We start from the raw sequence: 14,198 nt of genomic DNA on the forward strand, positions 1-14,198 counted from the left end.
ACCGAACTAAAGATCAGTGTTATAAAAAACATCCGTTTAGGCCAATTAATCGGCCGATTAGCCGTTGGCGGTAACTAAACCGTCACGGACTTTCTCAATTAATCGGCTGATTATTTCTGATTATGACCGATTATTCTCGATTAATCACTTAGCGGTACCCTTATTTACAATACTGCTAAAGATAGATAACTCGTGTGAGTTGATGCAAAAATATAGTAAATGGAGGGTGGATGTGCTAAAAGCTCCTTGAACTTTTAACTGAAAGTCTGGAACTGACAGTTGAGCGCCTTAAGTTTCTTAGACTGTTGAGAGTTTGGTAGTTGGTTGGAGAAATGAACAGAATAGTTATAAAACCAGGGCTGTAAGGTAGAAGAAGCGAGAAAGATAGGTCAGATAATTATTTACTTGTAAGTCTTGGTCTTTTGATTTGTGTTCTGGGTAAACTTTGTGTTGCAAATAAGAAATATCCTCAATGTCGAATTTTTTTAATAAACCATAATTAGAAAAAAAAAAAAAATTTATGAAACCAACATGATTATTTTTATTTTTTTTACAAAAGTCATAAGAACCGAAATGTAATTTCGGTCCCAAAATATATATATAGAGAGAGAGATAGAGAAGAGGGATCAAGTTATAACAATTTTTGAGTTGCAACAAGCATTTCCTACATTTTCAAAGTTTAAATCGTCGATCCAAACTGTTAAATGTGATTTCTACAATAAAATATGCTTGGAGACCAAATTTTATATTTTTTGGAATTTTTTTACCATTTATTAAGATGGATACAAAATTCAATGATTTGATAGGTGTAAAAATCAGAACCATTCAGCATGAATCTTAAATCATTTTGAACAGCTAAGATCATCAATTTAAAAATGAAGGTATGAATCCATAGCACAGTCCCTATGTAATATGCATATTACTATAGCCTCACTCTTTGTCAGATTCTATATAATAATAATAAGTTTGTTGTAAAAAAATTTCTATGATAATAAAAATTACAAATTTGCTTAATTAACATTTCCACCAAATCTTCTCGTCTACTGTAAGCATTTGTTTATCACGAAAATGATTTCCGGTGGCCCAAAACAGTTCAATTGAGTTTCTAAATTTGTTGTACTACTCGTAACAATTGCTAGTCTAGATAAATAAACAATTTAGGGGGAATTGGCAATGGTCATTTGGATTTCTGGTCCGTACATATCATACGAGTAACACAAATATCGAAATGAGTCTAATTATTTCCCAAAAATTTAATTATGAATTAAATTTACCTTACAATAAATTTATCTTTCTCTATCAAATATTTGTTCTCTTATTTTCTTTTGAAGAACTGAATCCCAATCCAAATAAGATTTCAAATGAAGAAAATCTTCTAGTAACTAGGGCTGTAGCACAAACAATCTGCAAGAATGAGCTGCGATCCAGACCGTTAATTTGCGTCTAATTCTCTTCTTATATGTAAAACGCTGAAAAATATACAAAAATAAAATAAAATTATAAGTGCTACAAATCAGATGAATTCCAGACACTGCAGGAGAATTTGGTACAGAGACTTACTGCTTAAAACATTATGTTTTTTTCTAGAAATTTTGTTTTCATGATCGGATTATTAGACAAATTGCAATATAAAAATACAAAAAAAGGAAGTAAAAATGGAAAAAAAAAAAAAAAAAAAAAAAGAGAGAACAGAGAGAGATAACATGCATGTACCTTCCAAACATCTCTTAAGACAACAGCAGTTTTTGGAGAAATTCCAATATCATTCCATCCAAAGGTAATCAGTCCATACCTTGCACTTCCTCTGTTTAATAGAAGCACCACCTTTTTTCCTTGCGAGAGCGGCCCGGCCCATACCTACAAATTTTTTAGCTTTGTTATAAACAAATTGTCAATCTTTTTTTTGGTTTAATAGTTCACAAGAGTTTACCTCCAGATCTCCATTTTTCTTCACTTTCTTTGCTTGAACACCGAGAGAATCTGGGTTCAAAAAATTATGGTTTTGTAAATGTTTAACAATTTATGGTCAAATACAGAAATGTCAATGATAAAACAGAGCGGAAGAGAATTCATAAAATTTGATACTAGTTTTTATAGTCCCTAGGCCTGACCTTGATTTATTGCTATGACCTCTCTGTTTGTAAGGATATCAAATGCCGCCTTATTAAGGTTAATCAAATCACAGCCGATAATAAGGGGTGCCTAATATATATAAGGAGATCAATTAGTACTCATTTTATATCAACAGTTGATTAAAATATCATTTTTTTCTCATATATGTGCATTCCAGTTGAACTTAAAGGAAATTAAATCGAAACTTTACCTTAGAAATAGCCCATAAGCTAAAGTGCACGACGTATTCATTGTAAGTCATACCGCCATTTCCTACTTCCAACATATCAGGATCTGATCCGAGGAACAAATCAAGTTAAAGCAAGGAGAAAAATGGAGTCAAATCATTTGAAATAGTAGAGAGAAAATATATATTTGACTAATTAAACTCATTGTAGAAGGAAAAGGCAAACCATTCCAACCACCAGGCCCTGCGTAGTTTGCGTATGCATCATTGATGTCAATATTTCGAAGCATACTGGTCACCGCAAAAAAAAAAAAACAGAAATGAATGATTTAATTTGTTTGTCTTCGAGGTAATATTAAACAAGATAGTAATGTATTACACTTAGAAGAATTATAGTGTTAGCACGTCATCACGGGTAGTTAAATCCAAATTATAAGCACATGCGGATTTACATATTCTATGCATAAGTTCACTTTGGCTTTTTTTCGAATACCTCGGATACAAGAGAGATAAATAAATGAAAGAACTTCAAAGAAGGCATTCAAATTCATTTTAATTTTCTTCTACTTAACATTACTGGTAAATTAATGAGAGAAACACAAAAGTTATGGTATCAGTACCTGGACCATTGATCATTTATGTCTCCAGTTGTTCTCCAACTGTTACCTACTCCTGATCCCCATTTTGCTGGTTCTTGGTTTCCCCTTTTCATAAATAAATAGAAAATAAGAAGAGATTACAAATAAGAAAGTATGCTTTGGAGTAATGAATGAAAAATTAATATTGCTGTAAATTATTCAAGCAACATAAGAACATTGCTAGAAATTTGACCTAATTCATAAGTTAGGTCAACTAATTAATTATAAAGGTGGTTTTTATTTAAGATCTTTAGACTCCATACCATTCACACATCGAATAAAATATATTTCGACCGGAAGCTCTCAGTGCTTGCGTCATTATTGGAAACCTGCAATTTCATGTTGTTTATGAAATACGGAAAGCTAAAAATCAATAGAAAGACAATATTCAAATTTTTAAGTGGAATTGCTCCTCATCAGTCAAATGTTTTATGTGATTGTAATAAATTACATACTTTTCTTTGCAAAAATAGAGAGAGAGAGAACCTTGTTTTCTCCGGGGAACCATCAGTATAGCAATTATCATATTTCAAATAATCAACACCCTGCACTTATTAAATCAAAGCATTAAAATATCTAATACAGCAAAATGTTTTCTAAAACTTCTGATTGAAACCATTTTGATGTTTATGCATACCCATGAGGCAAAGGTTTTGGCATCCTTTCTCTCATAACCAAGAGATCCCGGCATCCTGTTAGAACATGTTCTTGTCCTGAAATTAACATAATAAATACCCTTTATAAGTTTCTCTCGGTTCTAATACAAATAGCTTCTATTGGTTCATATGACGAATGATACGTATCAGTATCACCAGAATCTAACCAAGTTTTAACTTAATTTGCACATGAGATAATTATTCAATAAACATTGAAATTTGTCTTTCATACTTTTCAATGAATTTAGTGGGACATATCATTCTGCTTCAGACCAAAAAAACAAAGAAAAAAGGAAAATCAATGGGCCATGCCATTTGGAGTTTCCCTTTAGTGGAAGTGTGAATGATTGCTCCAATTTCATCTTTTTCTTTTTCCAAAAGTCAAAATAGCAAACATAGCATACATACCCAGCAGAAGAGTATATACCAAACTTGAGCCCCTTGCTATGTACATAATCAGCCAATGCCTTTATTCCTGATGGAAATGTCGATTCATTTCCACGTAGATAACCCTGATAAATTTAATATAATGAAAATTTACCCAAATATGGATCTTAGTTAATTAAGAGAGCTAAACTCAATATATTATATGTTGTAGTAGAAAAGGCCTAACCCATTTATCTCGATAATAATTTCCCCAGCAGTCATCTATGAAATTTCAAGAAAAAATAAATTATTAATAATGAAATACTTCTTCCATTATCTTAATTCTTAAGTTCGGGATGCAAATTGCATGATATAATTCATAATGTATAAATGTCATATTTCTCATTACAAAAGCCTCCTTAAATAGTGTCAAATTAATTTATTGATAAAGACTTGTCAAAAGTCATACCTATGTTTAGATACTTGTATCCAGCACTAGCAAGGCCAGTAGATACTAACGCATCAGCTGTTGTGGCAATGGAAATATTATTAAGTCAACAAATAATACTTTATTAATTCTAATAATGAAATGAAAATTTGCATAGAAGAGTTTCTCCTTGTACCGGTTTGCTTGATAAGCTTCTCGTTGATGTTGCATCCAAAGTGATTCCAACTATTCCACCTATTTAATTAAGAGAGAAGAGCGTAAATGTAATATTTTTTTACATCAGTTAGAAATTAGGAAGCTATCCAAAGTTTATTATATTATTATAATTTTTTCTCCTTTATCAGACAAATCTCTGGTAAAATATTTTTAAAATCAAAATTAAGATACATTATTTAGATAACATGCATGCAGAACACTATTTCCTCCTCTCAGAATAGACAGCTATTTGAATTTCTTACCGAATAAAGAAAGAAGAATAAATTATAAAACTAACCATTTGAAAAACAAATATAAAAAGAAGAGCAAAATTACCCCATTTGAGGCGTCAATCCAAGCCCATTTTTCAGTGATTCAACTCCAATCCATGAAGCTGTAATATAAGCAAACAAAATCACAAACCGGAGTCCTTGTTTCTTCTTCACCATCTCTCTTCTCCTCCCTCCTCCTCCTCCTCTCTCCCTCAGACAAGGAAAGACAGAATTAGCAAAGTGCTCTGTTCTGATAAAGTAATGGTGTGAATTGGTGATTTTATATGGAATGATGCATCTGAGTGGGGCTTTAACTCTTTACACTTTCTCATTTTTTGTCTGGTAATTCTAGCGAAGGGTAAATTAGGAATAACACTTGATGGCGCGGATTCTTATCTGGCAATCTCTACTCTACGTGGCATTGTTGTCTGATTACAAGCAATTTGGTGTTTCGCCTTGAGCAATCACACGTGGCACTAGTTAACCAGTTAAAGATTGCTTATATGCGTGACTTGCAACGTAAGTGAGAAGGTATAACCATTGCTGGAATATGGATCCCACAATTTTGTAAAATCCTTGAATGGCCTAATATTGCTTGCAAATTTTAACAGAGTAGTTTTGGTTTCTTACAGCACACCAGCAATAGAATTGAAACAGTACTTTATGCTGCATGAAGCCATAACTGCTCTGTTACAATCATTACCCCTACTTTTGTCTTGTATCCTCTGCATTAACTCAAAAAGGAATCTTTTGAGTTAATAAATCTGGACCGTCCAATTAGCTTTAAAATTCGTGCGAATTAAATCTGCACTAATTTTAAAGACCTCCTATGTTTAGGCGGGGCGACCGTTTACAATCGGACGGCCGATATCTATTAACTCAAATGATGCTCTTTTGAGTTAATGCAGATGATGTGGACACGGAGTGAACTCCTGTATTGGGCTTGTAGATTTTCTTGCTAAAAGCAAAAGTGCCTTGCAATTTGTAGATTCTTTTTACGTCACCAACGGAAAAGGAAGAGATAGACTTGTATTTTTTAGATAACATTTTTTTCTTCACCAAAAAAAAAAAAAAAGCAGACGAATCGCCAAATTATTGGGCAATTATCTGACCAAGTGTATATGGTATATATATTGAAGCCATATATTAATAAAAGTTTAGCTTGAGAGAAACTTTAATCTGAGAATGAGAGTGTTTGAAGTTTTGAGATACTAAACAAGATTAGAGATAATTTGTGGTGGATTAATTCTAATTATGTTTACTTGTTTGATGAAAATTGAAATAGTACGTGGAGGAGACAAATAATTTCTCTCTAGAATACTTACTCGTCTCGATATTTTTATATATATTTCTAAATTTCAAGATATATATACAACAGAACCAAAATATTTAACAATATAATAAGAAATTAATTTTATTTATTTAACAGAGAATACCGATATTTTGACAAGCTTTTTGCAATATATTTTAACAAGCTTTTCGCAATATATTTTGACAGGTTCAAAATATTTTAGCTAAAATTTCTAATTCTTCCCTATAGATATAAAATCGGTACCTTATGGACGTATGTTTCTGAAAATGAGATAAAATGGAGTTGATAGAGATAAATTAGAATCTTATTTCAAAATAATTGATATAATCATTCTTTAAAATTGTATTTGGTAGAAAAATAAGAAGTGAGAATATATTATCATTCTTTAAAATTGTATTATCTCTCTGTAGAAAAATAAGAGGATAATTTTTTTCCCTTATTATTATTATTATTATTATTATTATTTCTTATTAATAATAATAATAATAATTTTATTTTTATTAATAATAATAATTTTATTTTTACTAATAATAATATTTTTATTTTTACTAATAATAATAATTTTATTTTTATTAATAATAATATTTTTATTTTTATTAATAATAATATTTTTATTTTTATTAATAATAATATTTTTATTTTTATTAATAATAATAATAATAATAATAATAATATTATTATTATTATTATTATTATTATTATTATTGCCTTTACTTTATGAAGTCATGAAAAAATGTTTAAGTAGTATATTATCTCCATATTTTAGTCCTTATATATTTCTATCTCTGTCAGCCAATCATATATTTGACATGAATAAAGAAGATAATTGATCTTACATCTAACTTATCCAGGTGCCAAACGTAACCTTAAAAAAATAATTATTTAATATTTTATCTCACTTTTAAATATAAATCTCCCGTAATTAACTTTGCCACCAATTGAGTATGGTAATTAACGGAAGCACTATAAAACCAATTATTAGATGTAAATGGTACGAGATAGGCAGTTTGATGTGCTATGTCTCTGTGCTAGGATCATTATTGTAACTTTTGCAATCAATGGGTACACCCGTGGACGGTGGATCCAACCATCATTTGGTTTTTCTTCAAATTAATGGATCAAATTATTAGAGCAGAGCACATCTATATAGGTTTGTTGGGTAATTGGCTGTTTCTTCATGCTAGCTTATTTTAAACGTCTAAATAATCACCTTCGTGAATTTTCATTTTTTTTTTTTGAGTTAGGCTGGGGTGCTATGGATAGCATAGTGGCCTCTATGCTACGGCTCAATATTTGAGTTTTCAAAATCCAAACGGTCGATCCGAACCGTTCATCTTATTCTCCATATTAATATCTGCTTGGAGACCAAATTTTACATTTTTCTGAATTTTTTTACTATTTATTAAGTATTTTACAAAATTATTGATCCAACGGTGGCTGCACAAAACAGTAAAACCGTTGGATTAGCGATTTTCAAAGTGGCTTAATAAATAGTAAAAAAAATCAGAAAATTATAAAATTTGGTCTCCAAGCAGATATTAATATGGAGAATAAGATGAACGGTTCGGATCGACCGTTTGGATTTTGAAAACTCGAATATTGAGCCGTAGCATAGAGGCCACTATGCTATCCATAGCACTCCAGCCTAACTCTTTTTTCTTTTATTTTGTATATATGTAATTTTTTTTTTTTAAGTTTGTATTGTTTTTTTTAGAAGCTTGATAGTGGCTATCAAGAGTACAAATTAAAATTAAAATATCTAACAATTACAGTCTATAGCATAGCGCTGTATCCTTAAAACAAGATCATCTAAGAGCAATATTTAAATCAAAGTCTCCCCAGCTGTATCATCTTTGGTACCAGACACCATACCGGTACCCTCTAAGAGCAATATTTACCTCAAGATACCCGAATTACACCCGAATTATACCCGAATAATTCTTTTTTGAGGTAATGACGAACCGAACGCCGAATTATTTGGTTGACCGAACTTTGACCAAATCAAATTACCCGAATAATTTGCGAATTTTACGAACTTTCCCCAAATTTTACGAATTATTCACGAATTTTACCCAAATTTTTCCAATAACAATTTTTTTTTTTTTTTTTTTTTTTGCTCCCTTGCAGGACTGAGATTTCTGATTCAGATAATTCCGAATCATTCCCAAATTATACCCAAATTATTTTCAAATCACGAATTTTTGATCTTGTCGAACCGAACCCGAATAATTCATTTGTCACTATGCAGGTAACTGCCATAAACAAGGAATTCCATTCCTTGGTGGTTGTTATGATCCCAACAAAGAATTCCATTATTTGGTGGTTGTTATAATCCCATCTTTTCTTATTGAGTGCTGTGATTTTTGCCAAACTTCTGGTACTGAAGAGGCACAAAAAGTTTGTATTGTAGTGGTCACATTTTCATATTGTATATTTTTACGATTTAGCACCTCTAATTTAAATATTTTAGTTTTGTGTATGAGCTATAAATTACAACTTTTAACTTGCATATCCATGCCTGCTTAGTGTTTACTAACCTTAATGCCTTTCTAAATTATTAAATTCATTTAAATTTTTTCTAAAGATTTAATTTGAAATTTTATATTTCTTAAATAAGAAAAATTCAGGTAATAATGGAACTTATTGTCTATCCCGATTGTATTATATTTAGCAATAAAATTAACAATTTTATGTCTATTTTATGAAGACATACATTAACATGTTATTTTGAACTTATGCATTCATACAACTCAAAAAAAATACCGAAAAAATATTTTATAAACATTATTGAACACGTGTTTAGAATATATTCTTTCGATCCTTAGAAAAAGGACTTCCAGCAATTTTAGTATGAATAGGTTAATTTAAACTTGTGAGTTGTGAATATATACTTTCACAAAAAGTAGATTAATTTCTATTGTGAATATTATTATTTTCTTAAAAATATAGTGTTGGTTAAGTTGTTTTATGAATTAGGATAGATTAAAAAAAAAATGTCTCTGGTCAAAAAGAGGTGAAAAAAAAGAAAATGCTATGCTAGGCGGTGTGCCGTGTGCCGTGTGCGGGAGGTCATGTAATTCATGTGAACATGCCAACATGGGAGACAAAAAGAAAAAGAATGTGTGTAAGTGTAATTCAGACATTTGATTTCTTTATATTTTTCACTGCCGCAGTAAACAGGTCAAGATATTTTATATCGACTACTCTGCATTTATTCGTGTAACAGGTCAAGTAGGCTGATCTTAGATTCTTAGTAGTTAGTACGATATATAGAATTAACAATATTTGTGGGGCATGTAAACTTATAAAGTTTTAAATTCATCGCACAAATCTCAATATAGATTGGACGGTTCAAATCTGATTTTGATGTTCAAAACTCAAATGATAAAATCCAACTCTTTGTTAAAATACTCTAAATCACGTAAATTTCAACAAAGAACTAAAACTGAAATAATTGTCTGGCTTTATTTTTCCACTTATTTTTCTCTTTTCTGATATTATGCAAATTTCTTAAATGAATAAAATAAGTACTTTATCTAACCCGTCTATTATAGAGGTGTAGACAGATCGGATACATATAATATAGTGCTAAAACCATATTCGTCTTCTTTTTTATTTTTTGGGATACATATCAGATATTAGACAGATACATATCGGATCGGATAAATGTTTTACAATACTATTACTTATTAAAAAATATATAAATATATTATTAAAAAATATAAAACTTCATAATATTTATCTAATTATAATGATAACTAATATAATTTTTTTCATAATATAGATTAAACTATATAGCATATATCTACTATTAGTATACAAATTTAAAACCATATATTAAAATTTAAATCCATATCTGTATTTGTATTCGCATGAATATTCATATATCGGATATCCATATCTAATATTCGGATACATATTCCGATTCAATTCAGACGGATAATATCTGATCTGCTTGCACCCCTAAATAATTAACTCTAAGCGATTCGTTATACAAAAGAACCCAAAATTTGAGTGGCAAAATATTAACCGTTCTAATAGTCATAAAAGTTCTTTTTTTTCGGATCCTTTTCAGAAATTAGGATTAATTCACAAAAAAAAAATCCAACATTTACCTGACATGATGAGATTTGATTCATTCACCTAAAGAGGAGGTTTGAGTTAAATGAACTAGATCTACGTTAAAATGTGTCAGAGTTTGGCATTTGATTAAGTTGTTACCAATGTATTAATTTGCCAACTATTGTAGGTTGCAAACTTGTACTGTCATATGTAAATCACATGACAAGTGAATCATATTTGGCTCCACTTTAATAAGAGAAGTGGAAGTGCGGCGTGCTATCTGTGAAGTAATGTTAAAATTGATTATTATTAATTTTTTTAAAGACAGTGGTTTTAAATACACAGTAACAATTTCATTAATAAAAAAAACTTACAACGGGTCAAATGACTTTCTTTCCTAGATCTAAATTCATTTATTTTTATGAAATCACGTAAACTACCCTAATTAACTAATCATATTTATTTACGCTAAAAAAAATATATATATTATCTCTTTCTCCATCTCTACAACGACCGGATCCGCTTTTATCCGGTAGCTGCCGTGTTCCGACGGCCGGATTTGTCGCACTCCGATCAAGATCAAGGTAAAGGCTCTACACTTCGAGCTCCGACGATACCGCGCTCTCGGCTCCGATCGGCTCCGCTTGACTCGGCTCTCTTCCCTCCCCCTCATTCTCTTCTCCACTTAAGGAGATAAAGACGAGAGAGAGGGAAGAATATCGCCATGCCAAAGAAAAGTAATAATAGAATGAGTAAAATGGAAATATATAAGAAAGAAGGGAGTGACGACGACTAGAATTTCTCCTCTCTAGAAAGCTCTTTTAGGGCCGGCTCCTTCCAAATTGATCATTTTTCATAATAAATGATCCAATGAAAATTATTTGACTTGCTGAAATTTGTTCACATCCAACATATTAATTGGGTGTGTTTGGATGAATCAAGGAATAGCTTGGAATAACAGTTATTCCTGAATTCGGAAGAGCCACTAACCCAATGTTTTATAGGAATAGCGGAATAGCAGCTAACCCGAGTTATTCCTTTGTTGAGAATAGCAATTTTTTCCACCCAAACGTGTTGTGTTGAGAATAGCTCACCAAAAATAGCAGCTATTCCTATGTCACCCAAACGTACCTAATAGAAATGCGTCACACCAATTCATAATAGGAGATAGACTAATATGCTTTCGGTAGCATATGGGCCGAAATAGACACAGTCCAAATTTGAAATTTCAAAATACAAAAAGTCGATCTAAACCGTTCATCTTGTTCTCCATATTAATATGTGCTTGGAGACCAAAGTTTACATTTTTATGAATTTTTTTACTATTTATTAAGTCACTTTGAAAATTGCTGATCCAACGGTGGCTTAACAAAACAGTAAAACCGTTGGATCAACGATTTTCAAAGTGGCTTAATAAATAGTAAAAAAATTCAGAAAAAATGTAAAATTTGGTCTCCAAGCACATATTAATATGGAGAACAAGATGAACGGTTCAGATCGACTTTTTGGATTTTGAAATTTCAAATTTTGACCGTGTGTATTTCGGCCCATATACTACCGAAAACACATTAACCTATCTCTGTATAATAAATTCAAAAGTATAAATTTTGTGTACGTTTAATTATGTACTAGAATACTGTGGAATATAGACGAAATTTTACTAGCCGTTAATCTTTCATTTAGACCCTCTTTATTTTTAATTGATGGAACTAGATAATTAATAAGAGGTATGGCATATCAATTCCGTAGAAATGATGATTGGAAAAGGTAAAAAAAATATTCCAATCAGATGGGATTAGTTATATTCCACTTTTATTGAACGTGACTGACTGTCTGGAATAAAGTAGAAAAGCACTTAGTTCCTTATTCTCAATTATGGAAACTTTTTTAGAAATCATAAATAAGAAAAAAGAATTCACTAAACCAACTTAGTTTCTTTGATTTTTACAAAAATCATAAGAACATAGATTTCATTTTGGTCCAAAGTATTTTTTTTTCAAATCGAATTGTCATTTTGGTCCTAGTCATTTTCACATATTTTTAAAAAAATGTAGTTTGTTGGTGTAAGATTTGTATAAACATCTCGGATCGAAATGACAATTCGGTATGAGGAAAAAAAAACTCTCCGGGCTGAAATGACAACTCGATTCTTATAATTTTTGTAAAAAAACAAAACAATCAAACTAATTTGATAAAATCTTTTTATTTATTTATGGTTCTAAAAAAATTTCCTCATTATCCCCCTTAGCAATTGACGAGGTTGTAGACTTGTAGCCTCCAATAAACGACAATTTTATAAATACTCGTATTTTTTTAAAGAATAAGACAAAATTGTTTCTTTCAAAAATTTTGTCGAAATATCCCTGTATATTAAGAACTCAATATTTTCTCTCCCCTCTATTTCCTTCTTTTCTTGTACCATTTTAATAATACTTTTATTAATAGTTAGAATCCTAGAATTATTATAATTAATCAATTTCGTAGTAGGAATTTTTGTACAAGATCGTTATTAAATTTTATTCTTTTACTTCAAAATGAATATTTTTTTTCAAATTTTAATCCTCTACGCTACGCTCCGAAAGTTTTTTAAAAAAAAAAAACTAATATATCTACCAATCCAAGTATACTAAATAATTTCATTTACAATTCAGCTTAGAACGATATGATATTTTTAGAATTGGAATCAATTAATTTGCATAATTCAAAGTTTTTTAATATTCAAAATTACAAAATCAAAATTTAAAATTTTCATATTTGAAAATTTTGTATTGTTCAGTTCAAACTTACACATTACAGTTTATTGGGAGCATTACAACTGTTACATTCCGAAATTTTAAAACATGATTAAATTGCTAGATCGATCAATTGGCTTAAATAAAAAGTTTAATTAACTTAACGATCGTTCAGAAATTTTCTGACCGACTAAAACGAAACTAAAATTTCGTAATATAAATAATGTATGAAATTAAGTATAATAAAATTTAGAGATTTAGAAATGAAATAAAATAAAATATAGCACTAGGAATAATATTATAATTATTCGGTAAATTAGAAACTTAGAAAATCCGTTACAATTCTTTTTAAGTTTTAGGAAAGAAGAAATTGATTTAATTAGACTCGTGTAAATAAATAAATTAATTAAATTCCAAATTAAGAGTATAATTATATGAAATTATTCATACGAGATAAATTGTATAAAAGTTACCAAATTTCGTTTATTTGATAATTTTAAGGATTTGATTTGATATTTATATATATATAGACTTATATATACTATCCGATATCGAATTATTCGGATTTTAAAATTGAATTATAAAACACGTAATAATATTCATACGACACTATAATATTTTACGAAACTTCGATTCAAAGTTATAAAAAGAAACTTAATAATTAACATAGAAGGAATTCACACCATATACATAGGCATCAATAATTAAAAGAGAACTATTTACAAAATATCCCGTTGATTTCGTCGGAATAAGTTCGCACCATGCATATATCCATCTAGGAATATTTTTGCTCTTTGAAATATTTCAAATAGAATTGGCACCAATCTCAAGCCATTTCCACGTTGAAAATTTTGGAGCACATTCACTTCTAACCATATTTGATAATTGAATCGGATCCGCACCATATGCAATTTGAAATTAACCCAATTGAATTTTAATTTCGGGTCCACCCTCAAATTAATTCACCTCTGAGATATCTCATACTAGCGTGACTTTTTGGAAAATCTCAAACCGTTTATATATGTTCAGCACGAATCTTAAAGCAGTACAAATAATTAAAACCCTTCTCTCTTTCATTTCTCTCCCTCCCTGTCTGTGCGTGAAACCCATGCCCAGCCCCAGCGCCCCCCCCTCTGTTACGCCAAGCCCCAAACCCAGCGGCTCCGCCCCCCTCCCGTCGCCGGCGAACCCCACCGAACCCGCCGCTGATCTCTCCTT

The 14,198-nt window shown here is 30.3% G+C and overlaps 1 protein-coding gene across 2 annotated transcripts; it reads right to left on the reverse strand.

The window, feature by feature from the left end:
- Positions 1-1,225: 1,225 nt before the first annotated feature.
- LOC144543695 (alpha-galactosidase-like) lies at positions 1,226-5,153 on the reverse strand. Of its 2 annotated transcripts, XM_078292056.1 has the most exons (15): positions 4,939-5,153; positions 4,583-4,641; positions 4,429-4,485; positions 4,207-4,241; positions 4,002-4,105; positions 3,575-3,650; positions 3,424-3,482; positions 3,201-3,266; positions 2,920-3,003; positions 2,526-2,590; positions 2,324-2,406; positions 2,112-2,202; positions 1,931-1,980; positions 1,714-1,857; positions 1,226-1,469 (listed from the first exon to the last, which is right to left on the reverse strand). In XM_078292056.1, the coding sequence occupies exons 1-15, from the start codon at positions 5,049-5,051 to the stop codon at positions 1,383-1,385; spliced, it is 1,173 nt and encodes a 390-aa protein (XP_078148182.1). In that variant the 5' UTR covers positions 5,052-5,153; the 3' UTR covers positions 1,226-1,382. The 2 variants fall into 2 exon arrangements, with proteins under 2 accessions (XP_078148182.1, XP_078148183.1); XM_078292057.1 differs by lacking the exon at positions 3,201-3,266 and having other exon boundaries at positions 4,939-5,151.
- Between the last annotated feature and the right edge of the window lie 9,045 nt (positions 5,154-14,198).

This window comes from Carex rostrata, chromosome 25 (assembly GCF_964058835.1).
Source record: "Carex rostrata chromosome 25, lpCarRost1.2, whole genome shotgun sequence".
NCBI lineage: Eukaryota > Viridiplantae > Streptophyta > Magnoliopsida > Poales > Cyperaceae > Carex > Carex rostrata.